This window comes from Talpa europaea (genome assembly GCF_964194135.1).
Source record: "Talpa europaea genome assembly, chromosome: 7".
Lineage (NCBI taxonomy): Eukaryota > Metazoa > Chordata > Mammalia > Eulipotyphla > Talpidae > Talpa > Talpa europaea.
The window spans coordinates 102,018,325-102,039,847 of record NC_140074.1 but is presented as its reverse complement, the minus strand read 5'-3'; the positions used below and the strand labels follow the sequence as shown (position 1 = coordinate 102,039,847).

General features: G+C 38.2%; 1 protein-coding gene across 1 annotated transcript in view; it reads right to left on the bottom strand.

The window, feature by feature from the left end:
* Positions 1 to 1,958: 1,958 nt before the first annotated feature.
* The window catches only part of MFSD14B (major facilitator superfamily domain containing 14B), a gene marked incomplete at its 3' end in the record, with an annotated part of 44,218 nt that continues 24,653 nt past the window's right edge, over positions 1,959 to 21,523 (bottom strand). The window contains exons 4-12 of the mRNA XM_084236457.1: positions 20,325 to 20,452; positions 18,293 to 18,407; positions 15,058 to 15,276; positions 13,540 to 13,653; positions 8,326 to 8,397; positions 6,308 to 6,420; positions 5,008 to 5,105; positions 2,871 to 3,013; positions 1,959 to 2,210 (exon numbers count right to left, since the gene is read on the bottom strand). Of these exons, the coding sequence (XP_084092583.1) occupies positions 1,959 to 2,210; positions 2,871 to 3,013; positions 5,008 to 5,105; positions 6,308 to 6,420; positions 8,326 to 8,397; positions 13,540 to 13,653; positions 15,058 to 15,276; positions 18,293 to 18,407; positions 20,325 to 20,452 (1,254 nt within the window). The remainder of the gene's footprint in view (positions 2,211 to 2,870; positions 3,014 to 5,007; positions 5,106 to 6,307; positions 6,421 to 8,325; positions 8,398 to 13,539; positions 13,654 to 15,057; positions 15,277 to 18,292; positions 18,408 to 20,324; positions 20,453 to 21,523) is intronic.

Here is a 21,523-nt window from a genome sequence, read left to right as displayed (position 1 = left end):
AGGCCAGTGCTCATTTCATGAGTGGGTGCACTTCACAGACCTCACCTGTTAAAAATGAATCTTTAAAAAAAATACTTATCTTTTGCATTAGCTTAGGAATTAGTATTTTAGTTGAAAGTCACTCAAAAGAAAACTCCAAAAAAAAAAAAAAATCAATGGTACAATCTGCCTTAAAGAAAAACAAACAAGGGCTTCCCTGGTGGCTCAGTGGGTTGAGCACAGTGCTGTGAAGCTGTCTGCAGCCTCTGTAGCGCCGGTTTGATTCCCAGCTGGCAAGGAAGATACCCCTATGGTGTAGCAGGCCTCTCCTGCCGTGCCCACTGCTACCCTCAGCAGTGTACTTCAGTCTGCCTGTTTTGCTCCCCACTCTGTCTCTGGTGAATCCTTTCAACCTCCTGCGCCTGTAGCCTGTACCCCAGTTCTTGTATAGAAATAAGTCTTAAAAAAATACAAACAACATAAAAGTATCCATTGCAAATTTATTATGCATTAGGAAGCTTAACTTAAAAACCAACAGCATAGTAAAAAGATATGTTATCTCTGTTCATAGCAGAACAGGTTTCAAAATATATTTTCTTTTAAATGTATTCAGTCAGTACACAAGCCTTTATAAAAGTTGTATATATTTTTTCTGTCAACACCTTCATTACATTTATAAATACAAGATTTACACAGCACCCCGTCAAAAAAAAAATTTAAAACTCCTTACAAATATCTACATATATTTCATACCTATAAAACTTTCAAAGGAGTGCTCTGTTAAAGGTGGGCCCTAGTTAATGGTCCATTTACTGGTGCAGCAAAATACATATAAATCTGTAAAGTTTTCTTTGTCCATAAAACATCTCAAAAAATTAGCAAGACACTTATTGTGAAGCTGAGCTTCTTAACCCATCATATGTTAGAAAGGAATTTGATGTGCATATTCCCATGAAATTCAAAAGTCAGAAAAACAGATGGAAGTAAAGACCCACTGAAAACAAATGCGCACTACAAAGCAGTTAAGGCAGGAGTGTGATGAATGAGAAAAACTGAAGTGGAACACAAGAGATGTGGAAAGGAGCAGAGTGATAATGCATTATGAGTTTGAACTCGGGTAAAAAACTGCACTGGTATCCAGTTACTAATGCTCATCCTCACTAGGAATGTTCACATTGTTGAAACTTTCTTAGAAGCATCCTCCAATTTCTGAATTGCCACCAGAATGTTTGATGTGTGGTTTTCTTTTATAAAATCACCTCAGATCCAACCAAGAAACAAGGTCCAGGAATCTGAGTTGCTATTACTACATGATTTAAATTTGAAAGAAGATTTTCCTTTATCTGATAAAGGTTATCACTGATTAGTATTATTAATGACCAGAGGTGTATATGCTGAATTTTATTCTTGCCAAGGACAGGAAGCAGAAAGGAGACTCAGACTAGGCTTTTGCTTGACCTTTGAACAAAGGCCTTAGATCCCTGATACTGAGTGACTCTGGGAGCCCATAAATATCTATGGGCTAAGTGGACCCATTCAGAGAAACAGGGAAGGAGGGTAAGATAGGAATCTTTCAGATATTGCCCAAGGTGGCCATCCCACTACAATCCTGCATGATCTAAGGACATGGAAAGACTGGTGTCACACTATTCCAGAGTTATTAAAGGAAAGCCATCCTTTCCACAAGAGACAGGATATTTTCTGTTTGTGTTTCAATGTTGGGGCTCTAGATAATGTTGAGAACTGCATATTAATCTGAAGCAAGTATTTCAAATCTTGTTCTATTGTACAAACAGAAAGAATGGAAGAAACAGGAGGAGGGAGAGGAGAGAGATGGATGGAAGGAAGGGGTCACTGCTCAGACTTGGCCCTACAGGATGCCACAAGCATCTCCCCTCCAGCACCATGAAGTCTCCATGTGGTGTGGCAACCCACGGCTCTCAGAGCTGGCGTCCGCAGAATCCGCCTTCTTGCTAAGTTCATAGTTCAGTGCATTGATTCCCAGGCTCCTCCAAGGAAGAGAGCTCCCAGATGCTGCTGTCCTGCAGTAATGGCTCAATGTCCTCTTCACTGCCCCGGTCTGGGGTGTTGGGCAGACTGCCAGTGATGCTGTTGCTATGTTTTTGAATTCCACTGCCTTTACTGTATTCGGGGATGAATAAGGCAACCAGAAAAGATATAAGAACTATACACGCCCCAAATAAAAATGGTGGGCCTGGGATGACGGCTTCCTGATGGTGTGGGAAACAAACAGAAACGAAAAATTTGGTCAGTATTTCCAATCCAGAAATTAATACTGGATGATCCCCAAAAAAACCGCACCAGGAAAAGTGAATCAGTATCTCAAGCAAATGTTTCATTAAATGTCAAGGCAAAGCTAATAGAGCCAGGTGTCTGCAATATGACAGAGGACAACCAGCCACTGCTTTCTGCAGCACTTCTTTTAATGAAACCTGTAAATGACAGTTTATCTCTAATCTCATTCTGTGACCTCACATCATGCACTTCTGTATAGGAATATTAATTCCAGTTTTGTACATAATCTATAATACTGCTTAGTGGAAGGACTATCAAATAGTAACAACAACAAAATGGCACTCTAGTCTCTAGTTCAATTCCTAATTGAAATTTGAAGTCATTTCATATTATATTTTAGCTTGGGTTTCACCAGAGGACAGCACTTTGAACAAAGTTAAGACAAAGCTCTTACATAAGATAATAAATCAATGAAATGATCCCATTCCCAGGCCCAGGAAGTACTAAACAGAGCACTTGCTTCCTGTCAAATATAATAGTAATATTATACAAATAAGAACACTCTCCAAATTTAAGGTCAAAAGATTCTGCTATAATCAGATGCAATCATTATAAAACTAAACTTATCACATTACCTGCAGGGCAGCATTGTTAGAATTCAGTTCTGGCCCCAACTCAGTCAATTCAACGTGGAACATGTAGAATATGAAGCCGTACAGCGCTGGTCCTAAGCCGTTACACAGTCCTCTTATGCCAGTGATGATCCCCTGGGCAACTCCTACATCACAACAAAGAGAAGCCAGTCTTCTCAGAGAAGCATCTCAGGATTTAATTGTACTTTTGACAAACTATGATATACTGAATTTGCTAGACCGAGTAGTCTGTACTGAGGAAAGTAGATTAAGGATTTATTAGCCCACCATACTTTCATTCATTTTACAAATGTTTCCCTATGTCATTTTAATGCTGCCCTCATTCTGTATGTCCTAAGATTCTACAAGGAAATGAAGTCATAGCGATGTTTCTTATGTCCCTTTGGGCTGAACTCTCCCCATAACAGCTTGTGCTTCCTGTAAGTGGAAAGTGATAAAATGAATACTCTCCATGCATAGGCAGTTTCCACCTTCCTGTGGGTTGAAGTTTTCCTGTTAGCACAATAAAAATCTGTCCTTACTCTCTTTTGCATCCTTGCCCATGTACAAGTCCACAGTAGTCTTGACCTATGTGCTCTGGCATCTCTGAGCAGACTGTGTCTCAAGGTGCCCTTTGCATCCTAGGTGTAGCTCCCTATTGCCCTGCACTGAAACCAATTTCTAGAAATCTTCAGTTTCTAACTGGTAGGTAAAACATTAGTTTGAATCACATGAAATGGGGGTACAAATGTATGGGGAATATAAAAATAAAATTAAAAAAAAAAAAATGGTCAACTGTAATTCAACCTTTACAGCATTCTAAAAATTTTGCATGCTGACATATTGAAACATCTGCATTAATACATACCAGCCTAAAAGAGCCAAAGAAGCCCTGAAAGACAGGACAGAGTCTCTGAGACACGCAGGCAGGGTCTGTCCCCAACAAACAGTCAAGCCTCCACTTCAGATACAAACCCTTAACGACTCATGGCCCAGGGAGTCACAGATTCATGGTGACACAGAACTTGTGGTCTTCAAGCGACACTACTAAAAAGTGGGTCTGAATAAGACAGCTAACTTCTCATGTGGAAAAAAATAGGTATGATGAATAAACTCTTTTCCAATCTAGCTTTTTACTGAAAAATTTAAAAAGAGCTCTTAAGCATTTACTGTTACTTCTGAAATTCTTTTCCCTGACTACAGTAAGGTGAACTATTCAGATACGGAGAAGCAAAAGGATTAACTTGGGCAGCTGGAACTATCCGACAGAGAAGTCAGAGGCTCAAGGGGGATGAAGGGAGTCTAGACAGCAGAGTGCAACTTTCCACAGTCTAACTTGAATTTCATCTCTCACTTTCCTTTTTTTTTAAAAAAGATTTTTATTTATTTATTTATTTGTTTATTTGTTTATACAAGCACTGGGTACAGTCAGAAGCGCGGGAGGGTGAGGGAATTCACCAGAGCCAGAGCGGGGAGCAGAGCAGGCAGAAGGACCGAAGCACACTGCTGAGGGGAGCAGTGGGTGGCAGGAGAGGTCTGCGCGCCATGTGGGACCCTCCTCCGGTGGCCAGGGAGCAGGTGGGGATTGAACTGGTGCTGCAGAGGCTGTGGGCAGCTTCGCAACCCAGCGCTCAACCACTGCGCCACCGGGGAGGCCCTCATCTCTCACTTTCCACCCAATTGTCAACAACTACAGATTTCCTTTATCCTATCAAAGAAATCATTTCCTAAATTCAACTAATGGACATTTAGTGATTCCAAATTAAAGAAATTTTGATGATGAAGTAACTTGCTGTTTTACTAACTCATCTATCATTTTTTAATAGACATCTGTTAAACTATGATTATAGTCTAATTCATTCTGATGGTAACACAAAACAGTTAAAACCAAAAATAATAGGTAGTTCTATTTCTAATTCTTAGTATTCTGAACTGTTGAGTGCAGATTTTAAAAGCATGAGTATTAGATCAAAACAGGAAGAAAAGTAGAATTTTCCCATTTGGCAAAGTAAATTGTTGAGAAGGGACCACACGACTGTCACCTCCTGCTCTGCTGAGTGTGGAGAGAGGCTCAGGGGCTCACGCTTCTGGCAGGTACATCTCAGCTGAAAGTAGAGAATGAAGGGGTGAGTAACCTCACCTTGCTGATCTGACTCTGCATTCCGAGAGACCAGGGCGCTGATTGCTGGAAACGTGATGCTGGACATGGCAGCCACAGTTCCTGCTGCCCACATCATCCTGCAATGACAGGACAGGCTGGTCAGGTGGCAGGCCAGCCTGAGTTGTTTGCTGCTCAGAGTACAATCAGTGGCAAAAGTACCAATGCTTTGTTTTCTTGTGTTAATTGATATTTATTTTTAAATCTTAAAAAAATTTTTTTTAAACATGGAAGGTTACATATCACACTGTTAATATGATCACTTCACAGGTTGGGAAAGCTTCATCTCTTTAAATTCTATTCTTCCTGATTTACCATTTTTAGATATAAGTTCAATGAAATTTTGTTTCTAGAAATTCCACTTTTTTCTTTGTACTTCTCAAAGGCTCACCTTCATGTGCACTAATGGAAAGAAACAGAGACCTGAGGTTCAGGATGACATCCTGAGACTTCCAAGCCTGCTTCTTTTAGGCCTTTGTCCTTTTCTTGGTGAAAGGAGCTTAAGTGCAAGTGTGGGAAAAATGAAGCCCCCCCATGGCTTACTACTCATGAGGCCAGGATGGCTGACATGCATATCCTTACTGAAAAGGAAAACCCTCAGGCTGACAAAATCTTTTTAATGTGTCATGAGTCTGAATCAGCTCCTGAACTAAAGTTCAGAGGACTCCAATCTTAAAGAACAAGAAAGAGTCAACCACAGACCACTAAAATGTACCTAATTTCTCTAAATTATGTCATCCATTTATTTATTGAAAATAGAGACACTCAGACCATTCTTCCTCTGTTCATGGGAATCTGACGTTGGTAATAACTGCCTCAGGGAACATGTGATTTCAGAACAGACCTTAGTGGTCATCTAACTCAAATGCTTCCTTTAAAGGTTATGTCATTGCACAAGGTCATTCAGCTAAATATGGCTGTGAACCACAATCAGCCCATTTTTCATCCTTGTGTTTTGTTTTTGACTATATGTGATATACTTAAAGAATGAGAAATATTTTTAAAAAGGAGACATAAAACTTTATTGGAGGCTTGGGGGAGAAGGCACACATTCAATTAAGAAACAACTCACTGACAGCCCAATGAGGTGAAGGCAAGTTTTACAGATAATCCTAAACAACCTAGCTTCATCCTTCCCCAAAATAAGTTTAAGAATTTCTGAAATACTGAACACATAAAATTGGTTAAATAACCCTTGCTTCCTTCACATTACAATCAACTTGAACTCCTCTAAAAGATGCCTCTATTTGTTAGTTCATGAAAATTCACAGGAGATACTTACCAGGCCTGAGATCCAAAACCGTACCAGGCTAACTGGAACATCTGGAAACCTAAGCCAAGGAGGACAGTATTCTTATTCCCCAATGATCTCATCAAGATGCTAAGAAAGACCGTCTGCAAAGCAAAGAAGACAATCCTGAGAAATCACATGAACACATAGATTTGATGCAAACTCTGTGAGGGAAGCCCCTTAACAATGGCCAGGGACCTCCCAAGGACATACCACTTAACCTGAGACTGTGGAGACCTGTGGTACTGATGGATCCTTACAAGGATGGCGCTTCAGGGGTTTCCCAACTGACCAGAGGTCAGGGCCTCTGCCTCTTCCCAGAAGCCTGTACATCTCATGCTTTGTTAGTACTTCCCAAAGGTCACTCTAGTAGTTCACCAGTTCTCATGACTGGGGGTGGGGGTGACACATACCTCAGTATCTTTAGAGAAATGCCAATCACTGAACCACCAGTGAACAGCAAATCTATGCTGAACATTTATTTTTATTTTTATTTTTTTAAAGATTAATTTTTTTATGCATATAAGAGCTAGGGTATAGGCCAGAGGTATGGGGGGTGGTGAGGGGATTCACCACAGACAGAGTGGGGAGCAGAACAGGCAGACTGACTGAAATACACTGCTGAAAGGAGCAGCAGGCGAGAAAGGAGAGGTCTGCTGTGCCATGTGGGTTATCTCCCTGGCCAGGAATTGAACTTGTGCTGCAGTGGCTGCCAATAGCTTCATAGTGCTGAGAACATTTATAAACTATGTGGGATTTTGCTGGAGGCTAAGAGTTTCACAAAGTTGGACTGACATAAACTTGGGTTTAATAATATATACTTTGCTAAAAAACACTTGTGGTGATAGTCTTAAAGGCACAGGGCAAGAGGAGTCTGGACTGACTAATCAGAGTTAACGTAAAAAACAAGCCAAAATATTAAGCAACTTGACAGATTAACAAAATTTAAATTTGTTGATACAGTTCAACAACAACAAGTAATTAAAAGGCCATTTGCATTGATATATTTCTATGAGCCCTGTCAATTCTAATTTCTGGGCAAAACAGTTCTGTACCCTTCTCATTTCTGACAGTGAATGAATGTAAGAGAGAGCATAAACCAATGCTCCACTGGCCCACCAAGCTTTGAAGTAGCTGCTTCAGGGAAAGCCTATAGGCAGTGCCACAGGATCGAGTCAGTGGAACTAATTTATTTTTTAAAAATATTTTATTTATTATGCATACAAGAGCTGGGGTACAGGCCAGAGATGTGGGGGTGAGAAGATTCCCTGGAGACAGAGTGGGGAACAGAACAGGCAGACTGACTGAAATACACTTCTGAGGGGAGCAGCGGGCGCGAGACAGGAGAGGTCTGCTTGCTCCTTGGCCGGCTGGGGATCGAACTCATGCAGCAGAGGCTGCGGATTGCTTCATAGTGTGGTGTTTAAGCCCTTGCGCCACCAGGAGCCCAGTCAGTGAAACTAATTTAAAGGACACATGCTCTGCCTTTTATGGTCAAATAATATTTATAGTAAATGGGGAAACATTTAATTCTTTTTACTCATTACCTATTTTCTACTGCATTGATTTATATTTCTTTAGTCCTGAGGATAGAAAAAGTTGAAAGTTACTGATTTTTTTTTTTTCACTTACCCCATCTCCTTACTTTTCAAAACATTAAAATAATACTGAAACATTCTCCTGATGAATTTTTCAGTATAGTTTTTATTTGCAGAACTGATCCAAAAGAGATTAAAACTGATCTAGAAGAGATTGAAAATTCCTCCAATATCACAATCTCAACATTTTATTAAAAATGGAGTAGTTCTGAGGACTGTATCCATGCCAGTTTTCTGGGTTTGATATGGAACCACTGATATGTTCAATGTTACCATGGTTGGGGAGGGAGGAGTAGGAGTGCAGGTTATTTTCATAAACATCTCTTTTTCTTTGCAGCTTCCTGTGAATCTATGGTTAGTTATGTCAGAATAAAAAGGTTAAAAAAAAAAAAAGAGTAAAATGACACTTACCTGAGCTACAATAGAGAGAATCCCAACCATAGCTATAAAGGCTGCAATTTTAACGGATCCGAAACCTATGATCTGTGGAAATGGAAATAGAACACTTTTGTGATATATATAATTACACACATATATATATTATAAAAACAATGAGGAATATTATGTCCTATTAAAGCCATAGCATAAAAAGAATTGAGGAAAATTTATGACATCTTGACAATGGTACATTAACGCATGTTGAAAGTTGAACCTATTAACCAGTAACTTACATCTAAATCTGAAATAAGACATCACTGTAAGCAATCACAACTTAAGAAATATTTTAAAGACAATATTTTCCATTATAGGTTGATGTAGTATTGTCTCATATCTCCCCCCACCAACTAACCAATAGACAAAATGTTATCAAATCATTAGAACATGAAGAAAATGATGTGACTTTTGATGCTGCCAATACAGAATGTGCTTATATAAGCAAAGTGAATAGCTCTCAACTTTGGCACAACATGAAAATCATGTGGGCAACAGAGATGGGAAAAGAGAAGACAGAGAAGAGGAGCGCAATGAGATGCTGGAATCCGCTTGAGACCAATTAATTCACTCTCTGGGGGTATGGCCAAGGCACAGCTATGTTTTAAAAACTTCCCATGGTGATTCTAATAGGCAGCCAAAATTAAGTCTCTTATCCTTAAGAGCAGCTCTGAAGTGCCTAAAACTTTTTAAGTTTAAAAAACAATTTTACCCTCCATGAAATTTCTAAAATTTGGAAAAGGACTACTTTAAAATATTATACTTTCTCATTTCTTGCTACAAGTTACACAACTACCTAATAAAAGAGCCAGAGCTACAACCTCTGGTTCCCAATCCAGTGCTGATGATGTTAACAATAGCCTATTCTTTAATCAAAAGCAATTTAAAAAATTGGAACATGAAGCTGTGGCTTTATTTAGGGGTTATTTTTCAGCCTCCGGGGACACAAGGATGGTTTAACATCCGAAAATCAATCAACGTTATCCAACACATCAACAAAAAGAAATATAAAAACCATATGATAATATCAATAGATGCTGAGAAAGCTTTCGACAAAGTGCAACACCCATTCATGATAAAAGCCCTTGAAATTCTTGGAATACAAGGAACATACCTCAACATCATAAAGGCCATCTATGACAAGCCAACAGCCAGTATCATTCTCAATGGTGAAAAGCTGAAAGCAATTCCATTAAGATCTGGAACAAGACAAGGATGTCCACTCTCACCACTGCTTTTCAATATAATACTGGAAGTCCTAGCCAGATCAATAAGACAAGAGAAAGACATCCAAGGAATCCAAATAGGAAAAGAAGAAGTCAAACTATCACTATTTGCAGATGATATGATAATATACATAGAGAACCCCAAAAACTCCACAGAAAAACTAATTCAACTCATCAATCAGTTCAGTAAAGTGGCAGGATACAAAATCAACACGCAAAAGTCAGTAGCCTTCCTATACACAAACAATAAATCTGAAGAAGAAGAAATCAAAAAAACCATCCCTTTTTTTATTGAAACAAAATAAATCAAATATTTGGGAATAAATCTAACAAAAGAGGTAAAGGACCTATACAAAGAAAACTATAAAACACTGTTAAAAGAAATAGAAGAAGACACAAAGAAATGGAAAGACATCCCCTGCTCATGGATTGGAAGAATAAACATTATTAAAATGGCCATCCTTCCAAAAGCAATATACAGATTCAATGCTATTCCAATCAAAATTTCAATGTCATTCTTCAAAGAAATAGAACAATTATTGATGAAATTCATATGGAATCACAAAAAACCCCGAATAGCCAAAGCTCTCCTGAAGAAAAAAAGAAGGGAATGGAGGCATCACACTCCCAGACTTCAAACTATACTACAAAACCATAATCATCAAAACTGCATGGTATTGGAACAAGAACAGACATACAGACCAATGGAATCGAATAGAAAATCCAGAAATAAACCCACAGATTTATGGTCAACTAATCTTTGACAAAGGAGCAAAGACTATGCATTGGAGCACAGAAAGTTTGTTCAATAAATGGTGCTGGGAAAACTAGGTCGCTACATGCAAAAGAATGAAGCTTGACCACTACCTCACACCATACACAAAAATCAACTCAAAATGGATTAAAGAACTAGACATAAGACCTGAAACCATAAAATATATAGAAGGAAATATAGGCGAAACACTACGTGATTTGCACATCAAAGACATCTTTACAGACACATCACCCAAAGCAGTGATAGTGAAGGCAAAGATAAACAGCTGGGACTACATCAAATTAAAGAGCTTCTGCACAGCAAAAGAGACAATAACAAAAACAAAGAGAAACCCCACCAACTGGGAGAACATTTTTGCACCCAACACTAATGATAAAGGACTGATCACAAAAATCTGCAAAGAGCTGATGAGACTCAACAACAACAAAGAAAATAATCCAGTCAAAAAATGGGCAGAAGAGCTAAAAAGAAACTTCTCTGAAGAGGAAATGCAAATGGCCAACAGGCATATGAAAAAATGTTCAACATCACTTGTCATCAGGGAAATGCAAATCAAAACTACCATGAGATACCATCTCACACCAGTGAGAATGGCACATATTAAAAAAACTAGCAACAACAAATGTTGGCGAGGGTGTGGAGAAAAAGGAACTCTTCTGCACTGTTGGTGGGAGTGCAAACTGGTCCAACCACTGTGGAGAGCTGTGTGGAGATTTCTGGACCTACTAAACATAGAGCTTCCATATGATCCAGCAATTCCACTCCTAGGTATTTACCCAAAGGACACAGAAACATCAATTCCAAAGAACACCTGCACCCCTATGTTTATAGCAGCACTGTTTACAATAGCTAAGCTTTGGAAACAACCCAAATGCCCAAAAATAGATGACTGGATCAAGAAGATGTGGTACATGTATACCATGGAATATTACTCAGCATTCAAAAAAGATAAACACATGCAAAATGCAGCAACACGGATGGCGCTGGAAGGGATCATGCTCAGCTAAATAAGCCAGAAAGAAAAAGAAAAATACCGGATGGTCTCACTCATAGCAGGAATCTAGAAAACTTAAATAAGGACCAGGAAAATGAATAACTATAAGAAAGTGAAAATCAAAATCAACAAAAAACTATGAACCAGAGACACTTTTAGGGGGGCGGGAGGGGAGGGATTGGGGTCAGAATGGGGGGGGCTGCAATTGTATGGGGAATATAAAAATAAAATTTATTATCTAAAAAAAATATTTAAAAATATATTTATTTTTAAAAGTTTTGAAACTGAATTTATTTATTTATTTTTTAAAGAGTCATTTATTTTTATACAAGAACCAGGGTACAGGCCAGATGTGCGGGAGGGTGAGAGGATTCACCCGAGACACAGTGGGGAACAGAACAGGCATGCCGACTGAAATACACCGCTGAGGGGAGCAGTGGGCGAGACAGGAGAGGGCTGCTGCGCCATTGTGGATTTTTTCCTGGCTGGCTAGGAATTGAACCTGCGCTGCAGAGGCTGCGCTCAACCGCCTGCGTCACCAGGGAGGCCCGAGACTGAATTTAAACATCATACAATTCACCCAATTAAGTGTACAATTCCATAGATTCAGTATACTCAGAGCTGGGACAATCATGCCCATCGATCAATATTAGAAGCTCTTGTCACTTTTCTAAGAACATGGTACCCATAAGTGTCCCATTCCCCTGGCCTACTCCACTATCCAGCCAGTATAATCTATTTCTTAATATCTACTGACCTATTCTGGGCATTTCAGATGAAAGAAATCATACACTGTGTAAAATCCTGGTTTCTTTTGCTTAGCACAATGCTTTCAAAGTTCCTCCATGGTCAGTTTTTATTGCCAAGTAATAATATTCCATCATTAGAAGACAGCACATTTGTGAATGCATTTATCAGGTGATAGACATTTGGATTTTTTCCCTTTTTGGCTATTATGAATAATTTATATGTAACTTTCTGAGTAGACATCTGCGTTAATTTCTCCTGGGTATATATGCCTGGGAAGAGATTTGCTGGGAACTCTGTCTTGAACACTTTGAGGTACAGGCAGCTCTCTTCCCCAGTGGCTATACTGTTTTACATTCCCATTCCCACTGGTAGGTACAGGGGTTCCCATATCTGTGTCTTTTTGATCACAGTCATCTTTGCAGGTGTGAGGCTACAGTACGTTACTGTCTTATTTGGTGTTTTCTTGATGGCTAACGATGCTAAGCATTTTTTCTGTGCTGACTGGCCATTTGTGTCTTTCTTGGAGAAGTACCTTCAAAATACTATTTGTCTTTTTTTTCAGTTGGGTTGTCTTTTTACTGTTCACTTGTAAGAGTTGCAGGGATACAAATTGTTTATCTGTGTGAAAAGATGAGATAGGATCTTTTACTTTCTTCCTTGAATTTTCTGACTTAATTTTCTGTTACATGCATATTTAATGCATAACTATGAGTATGTACATAATTCTCTACATTAAACACATAATCTTACCACTATTCCTCTTAAATCTCCAGCATCTGTCCATCAAAAATGAGCAAAACAAAGCTGGAATTGCTTGAAAAAGTGTAACTTACATTATACTCTTATCTGCTCAGGAAAAAAACTGTAAGAATGGTGTATTTAACAAGTCTCCAAATCAGAGGAATATATCTTAGGAAGAGGCCTCTTTGGCTCAAGTAGAATAAAGCAATTTCTTTAAATTGCCTTAAATCAACTGCCTTTTGTGGGTACAAAATAAATGCAATTAAAAAAAAAATCAGAGGTGGAAAAGATTATTTTGCTTATTGCTCATGAGTCATTTTGAAGTCTGTGAATGTTGAGCTGTGGCTACTGAAGATGGTGCAGTGGGCTGGCTGCTCTCCAATCAAGGGCAGAGCACTTCTAAAATAAACGAAACTTCTTTGTGAAGTTTAATGAGGATTATTAAAGACTGAAGACATTATGATAAATTTTGTTTCTGCTAATTCTCAAAAGAAATTTTTTCCACAGTAAGCCTTTTGCTCTATTTTAACGTCGTTGCATTAAAGATCTCCTGTTTACTAATTATATATCTCTCAGCACCTCATTGATAATTAGGAGAAAGTTCATGCATTTTTTTTCTCTGCCACGTTTTCCCCCAAATATCTTTAGACAGATCCAAATATTTGATTCCCTTCACATTTCAATGTTACTAGTCACCCACTACCTACCTGCCTGAGATAGAGAAAAAAACTTGAATACTGTCCAGCTTCAGGAAGGTATGAAAGAAACACAGTGATGCAGATCAGTAAAACGGTAGAGTCTTTTCCAACTTTCTTCAGTGACTAGGAATAAGCAGAAAGAGAAACAAAACACATAAAAAGGCAAATAAATAACTGATGTCACTGATATTCTGGGATATTAATTTCATGGTTTTGATCTAATTAGGTGGATAACAAGAGTTGAATGGAAGTAAAAGAGAAGTAACCTTACATGAAATCTATCATCTTTTCTCTATGGAAGACACAAGTCCTAATTTCAGAGGCATTTGTTTTGAAAGAAACTCTAAACATCCTAGGACTATATGCTGAAAATATACTGCTCTAGAACCTTTTAAGAAAATCTCTTGTTTCATTCATAAATAATTTCTTTAAAGTCATAAATAAGGGGTTTTCATTACATACAAATTTTCTCTATTCTTTAAAATGTTAATATTCAATTTGCCTATAAAACTGGTAGACAAGACACGGGGTCAGTGATAAGATTCCCTAACCAGTGACAACTTTTTTGAATATTGTAACATTGTCCAAAATCCTTTTTATATTTTCTTCTACACAGGATTGTTTGACTATGATATCCCAGGAGTGTGGAGTATGATATCCCAGGAGTGTGGAGTGCTGCAGTATACCCTAGATCATACCTGCAACCCTCTTATAATTAACAGCAATAGCAGCTCATGTCTATTGAGACCTTGGCTACACAAGACACTAGACGAGCCAATTTACAGTCACTGCAATCACCACAACTACTCTAAAAAGTAAGCCACAGTGGTTCCATTTCACAAAAAAGTTAGTGTGTAACTGGACCACGAGATGACAAGAAAGAGGGAGGCCTGAACCTCCTGAGTCCACTTCTGATCTCTGTTTCTACTTTTTTGCTGTCTGACATCACAGCACCAACAAGAAAGGGCAGGGCTGCAAGGTCTTGTCCTGAGGGGGATTTTTATAAGAAAATTTCTGATGAGTCAGTTTTCTTATTACCTGTATTTTTTTCTAAAAGGTAAACTTGGGGGCTACAAAGCAAAAATCAATTTGTTGGTTATTTTTTTTTCCTACACATTATTTTCTTCAAGAACAATTTCAAATCAGTTAAGACAGGGGAAGAGAGAAAAGGTACTTTTTCTCAAGATCTTCTCTAGTTGTTAGTGGGATGCCTCCATGTAACCCCTCCCTGAACAAAACAAATCAGAAGCCATTCAATCTGCAAAACACAAACTCAAAGCCACTGGTCAAAAAGGATGTACATTAACAAGTTAGTAAAATTAGCCAGACCAAATGCATTTATCTTTTTTGAATTTAGGAGAATGAAAATGACCACTTCAAATGACCACTACTTGCAATTAATTTTTTGTTTTTACTGAAGAAAGAAATGAATCAATAGCTGCTGGGATGCAGGAGGCTGCAGAAATAATTCTTTTGTTTGCAGGGATTAGAAAGTTATTCATAAAGTAAATTTTTGTTTTCATTTACCGCAAAGGGATCTGCTTGTTTCCAAGAAATCTGAGCTCCCCAGGAGAGTGGTCTCATTTTCTCTGGCAAAGATTCTGGAACAGCTACTAAGATGAAGCAGATGTCCAGAAGAGCCACCACTGTGGCCACCAGCACAACGAGGCTGTCTCCATAATTGGCTGAGAGGTAGGCTCCAATGGCTGGGCTGCTCACCAGACTGGCTGCAAAGGTGGCGGAGACCTATGGAAAACACATTCTCATCTAGGGATCCACCTGCTGCAGCCACAGACCTGAGGAAAGCAAACTCCCACCCAGCATTCCCACAGGTGCATAACTGCAGGTATCCTCCCCTGGTATTAACAAAATGCATGTGTTGCACACAAATTTTTTTTTAACAATTATTTACGCAAAGGAGAACTGGGGTATAGGCCAGAGGTGCCAGGGGGTGAGAGGATTCACCAGAGACAAAGTGGGGAGCAGAACAGGCAGATCTACTGAAATACACTGCTGATGAGAGCAGAGGGAGAGACAGGAGAGGTCTGCTGCGCCTTATGTTGGTTTGCTCCCTGGCCAGGGATGGAACTCAGGCCGCAGTGGTGATAGTGCTGAGACTGAACCCTTGCACACAAATTCTAAAAATGAAAGAGAACTGAAGCAATTTTGTTTTAAGAATTTATTCACAAACTATTAGTTGGGGATGTCCTAGAAAGTTACAAGAATAAAATATAATGATATACAACATTCTTTAATTGGGGAATGGGACAGTGGGGAGAAGGATATGAAAAAAATTCCTATAGAGTTGATGATAAAAATCTACAAATTACTCTGGGACTGTGCTCAATGTTATCTTCCAAAAAACACCACATGTGCACCATTCTGTTATTTGGTGACCATTTCACCAATAGGTGGAGGAGAAGGAAATACCCTTTATATTCTTAGAAAGACAAAAAAAAAAAAAAAAATGTAACAACAAAACCAAGAAAGAGTTGTGGAGAGAGGTCAAAGCTTTCCAACAAAGGAGATCCTTTAGCCGTGGATTTGTCACCCTTAACTTTCACCTAGTCCTTGTAAATGATCACTGATGCAACTTGAATCCATGTTGATGCTTGTCACACTGCTTTCTAACCAGCTTCTAGAATGCTACTTTTATTAAAAAAAACCAGAAGCTTAATGGACACATAAAACCAGAATGACTACCTAAAGTATATACATAAGTTGGTTAAACTTCTAATGGATTTTAATAGAAATCACAAACATCATTACGTAACCAACTACCACTGGGTAACTAATGACAATCTTCCTCCATTCATTACCGTCCCCTTTTCCAACTGAATGTAAAAATACACTGTATCTAAAACTACTATTCCAATAAAATACTATGAAATTCAAATTAAGAGAAAGTTTTTTGGGTTGGGGTAGAGGTGTAGAGAATTCCAAGTTGGGAAACAGAAACTCCTGGTCCACATTTCTTGAGCTGCTACTATATACCATAGGGGTAAGAAGACAAAGCTTCTGCCTTTCTTCTGCTTCTGGTTTTTCTATATTATCTGAAAAGACCAAGCCAATCACATAACTGCATTATACACTACACTGCAAATAGCAATGGAAGCATTTTGCAGGGTACTTCAACTTATTCAACAATCCAGGCAGATCATTTTTCTTTTTCCACCTTCTCATTTCACATACAGGAAAGTTCAGAGAAGAGCACAATGCTCTGTATGTCTGTGATATTATGATTTATATGAATATTTATTTTGGTCATTGGGGTCACAAAATTGTATTTTATATATACTTAATCTTCATCTATAGGGTCTAGCTGACAGTTGCTAAAGTCTTGGAATTTTCTAAGTGCTGAGAATGTTAAAGGTGTCTCTTGTTTATGAGGTGAATTTTGGGGACATATACAATAATGGGGTGACTGGTTGCCTGGGAATTAAGTCTCAAAGATTAGAGTGTTGGAACTTCCACAACCAACTCCCTCTTCACTACCCTTCCATAGGGGCTGGAGGTTGAGTTCAGCTGCCAAAGGGTTAATCAGTCATGCCTATGTAATGAATAAAGCCTCCATAAAAATCAAAGGAGGTGGCTTCAGGAGAGCTTCTGGGTTAGTTTTAAAGATTTGGAAGAGAAGGGCACACCTGGAGTGGCATGGAAGCTCTGTGTCTCTTCCCTATATCTTACTCTACCCATCTCTTCCATCTGGTCATTCCTGAATAATAACTTTTATAATGTTATCTGTGATCTACTGCCTAAATTGGTTATCTGAGTTCTGTTTTAGTAAATTAACTGAGAAGGGTGGTGTGGGAACCTCCAGTCTATAGCTAGTTTTTCAGAAGTCCAAGTTCCAAAATGCCTGGGGCTTGCTACTGACATGTGAAGTAGAGGAAAGTCTTGGGAGACAGAGTGAGCCCTTAGCTTTAGGAATCTGGTATCTCTGGGCAGACAGTGTCAGAACTGAGCAGAATTCTTGGACACCAGCAGGGTGTCTTAGAATTGCTTGTTTGTAAGGAGAAATCTATGGACAATGGCTGGAAATTGAGTTGCAGGACACCACCAAACAATGCCCAAAAAGCTTCATACTGGACACAGGTACACACATGCTCACACATCTTTTCCCCACTGAATCTTTTGAGAGTAGCATTCAGCACTGTGACAATCAAAGTTAAAGTGCTTCAGCCTGCTATCTTCTATAGGTCTCTTTTATCCCATACAAACACAATACCAATATCATGCCTAGGAAAATTCGAAATGACTTAAAAAATTATCCAAAAAAAGGTCTCCTGTAACTTATGGTATGCCCTCAATAATACTTGCCAATAAATAAAGGTAGTCCTTTTTCTAACAGTACTATGTGCCTGAAACATACAATACCAACAACAATATAGTAATAACTGACTAACATGGCTGTGGTCCCAACACCTCTCCATTTCAAATTGGGTGCATGCAGACTTCTGATCTTAGCTTTTATTTACTATTTATGTTTCCTCAAGAGATCAGTTAACAAGAAACAAATCAAAGCAACTTTTTAAAAAACTTTGCTACTGATAACTCACAAATTTCTGTCAATCTTCCAATCCAGAGAATAAATTACCTTTATCTTGTTATTTTTAACTTGTTTCCTTTTTTATTTCAATTACTTTAGATTCTCTTGTACATAAGTCAATAGTTGCCACATTTTAAAACTCACTTGCCAGTGAATTTTTAATAGAATGTTAATTATTTTTTCTCTAGGTAAAAAAAAAAACTAATTTCTTACCCATCCATAAGCAGTACTTCGCTCATGTTCCTGAGTGACATCAGCTACATAGGCAAATATCACAGAGAATGTAACTGAGAAGACTCCAGACACAGAAATCATAGCAAAATACCACCTGTAAAAGGATTATTTTAATTACGGAGAAGAGAAGTACTTATCTACGTATTTTTATAATCAGAGTCAAGACATCATAAAGATTATAAACCAAGAAAGAGATTAAAAATATATAAAATGTATATGTATATTTAAAGACATAAACTTATACTTAAGATGGAGAGTATAAAATTACTATTTTACCACTGCTCAAAAGGTCTCAGTACATGCAGTTAAAAAAAAATGAAAGGGCTGGTTAAGTTAGAGTATTTTTTTTTAAATGAACACCTTACTGTTTCATCATCTTTTTTTTTTTTTTTAAAGATTTTATTTATTTATACAAGAACTGGGGTACAGGCCAGAGGTGTGGGACAGTGAGAGAATTCACCAGACAGAGTAGGGAGCAGAACAGGCAGATGGACCAAAGACACTGCTGAGGGGAGTAGCAGGAGCGACAGGAGAGGTCTGCCACACCATGTGGGTTTCTCCCTGGCTGCCTGGCCGGGAATCAAACCCGCACTGTAGAGGACAGTGGACAGCTTCACAGTGCAGCGCTTAACCCACTGCACCACTGGGGAGGCCCAGTAAAGTTAGAGTAGCCAGCAGAAGAGAAATAATCTATAAATTTGGTAACTTTAGGTAAGGAAAAGATACACAGCAAATGATTTTAAAAGCAGAAAGCACAAAAAATATTAATGTAAGACCAAAAATTTTTATCATATGCATAGATGCTTTTAAAAAATCTACTTCAAACAGTAGCAAACAGAACTTCACAGAACAAAAAGTAGGTTTTATCCTAATACATGAGAACCTATTAATAAAGTTCATCATATTAATAATCTAAGGAGAAAAATCAAAGAATCAAATGAGTGCAAAAAAGGCCTCACTTCCTTTATAGACACAAAGAAGGTGAGTCCACAATCATCACTATTTAACATTATTCTTTTGTGAACAAAAAGTTGAAGAGGTAAAATCACTTACAGATGACACTATACCTAGAAAACCATGCAATTAGAAGAGCCCACATTATAACTGAACAAAAAGGGTAACGTTTATAGGAATAAACAACAAAAAAATGTGTAAAATCTAAAAAAAAAATTAAGCCATTAAGAGGACATAAGTCCTAACTCACTGGAAAAGTATGTTCTGTTCACAATACCAACAAGTATTTTATAAAAATTCATCACTTAGTAGAGAATAAAATGATCCATTATGTGTACCCAACTAATTTAAAATGTGACAGATGTTGACATAAAATTCCTATTAGACAATCAAACAAAAATATTTTTACATGAGCTGAAAAGAAAATATATTAATTGCATTAAAACAAAACCAAACTTCCAGTCTAAGGTATGTTCTTTACATAGGAAGGGCATCTCAGCAACAGAATTGTGGCTAAAATACCATCCTCTGAACTGTGGAAAAATCAATTAAATTACAGCTTAGGTGTAAATCCCAACCCATATTTGGTACTAAATAAAAAACTTCGATTACATGATATTTTCTCCGAATAATTATTTATCAGGAAAAAAATAAAATTAAAATCCATCTTATGATTCAGATTAAGCTCTTAGTCTTATTCTAGTTTACACAAAAGTGACTCTTGCCTCTTGAAATATAAACTATGTTCACTCAGCATCTTAGAGCAAAGAGCTGGCAAAAACAGCACATTTGCAAAGTCAACTGAGCCATGATGATGAGTACAGAAATGTCAGTTCCCTCCCAGGACCCCAGCGTCTGTTAACTGACCTCATGGCAACAACAGCTCCCCTTATTGATACCTCTTTTTCCTATTTCTCTGACTTAATTTTGTAATGTCTTAATTCCCGTAGGTAAAAATAGGCATGATGGCCTCTGGCCGAGCTGGTGCTCTACAACTGTAGTGTTCACTCATGACCCAAAGCAGACAGTCATGATGGTAGAGGGTGGAGCTACTCACCAAGGGCTGATCCTCATCAGTGGAATTGGGAAGCAGGTGAAAAAGACTGTAACAAGGAGAAAGGGCTTTCTTCCCCACACATCAGACAGAGCGCCTATGAGTGGGGCACTCAGAAAAGAAAGCAGGCCCTGAAGAACAAAAAGGAAGCAAAAGTCAGATTTGTAATATTATCCCCTAGTTACCTGTAATTTTTATCTTTTAATGCATTTATAAATGCTCTAATTAATTTTGTTGGCCCCAAAGTATCATAAAAAAATTCTAACAAAATTTCTAAACATGGCATTAGAAAGGGAAGAAAGGATAAAAGAGCTTGTTTTCTGGGAGAAGTTGGAAAAGAGAATATGGAATATATATGCCATAGTTGGTCCTTTAACCCTTTGCACTCTGAACCATTCTGGACATTGGCTACCAATGTCCCCTGAGAGGGGACAGCGGAGTGCAAAGGGTTAAAATGAGCACACACCAAGCATATGGGAAGAAAGAAGCCTAATCCATTTTAACAACTTATATAGCATATCTATTATGTGCAAAAGCTCTAAGAATCAACTGGTACAACTTAAAACACCCAAATGAATATATACCCTTTTACTCTCAAGGGGTCTATAAATAGCTAATAGGGCCAAACAGAATGAATATGCATATATTAAATATCCATAAGAAAAGGAGATTCTCTAAGTTAAAGTTCTGTCTGCTTGTGAACTTAAGAAGGGAATAATGCAACCTGAACAGAGTTGAGGCTTAGGGGAAGCAAGAGACAGACCACCGCACTTAAGCAACAGGAAGTTATGAAACTCCTGTTTACTACATCCCCAATATTTGCCAGTCACTCTGCTGGCTGGTCACTTTCATGGCAATTCCTATTTGACTTCAAGAATTTGTGAGGTAGCCATGGGCGTGCTCCTCAGACCCTGCTGGTGCCACTGTCCTCATTGCCCATGCTCTGTCTGCACACATGGCCACCACACTTACTTATGGACAGCTTTCCAATCCTTCTCATACTTGAATGAGGCTTATTTAACACATTATTTTCTCCCTCAGTACATCATAGCCCTCTTGCACTTAGAAATACTAGACAGCACTTCATAACTACACTTGGGGCCATTTAAAAAATCCCAACAACAAAAGGTACAAAAATACAAAAATGTGACACTAAATAGGTCACAAAAAGGACATGTTTACAGTATGAGACTTGAAACAAA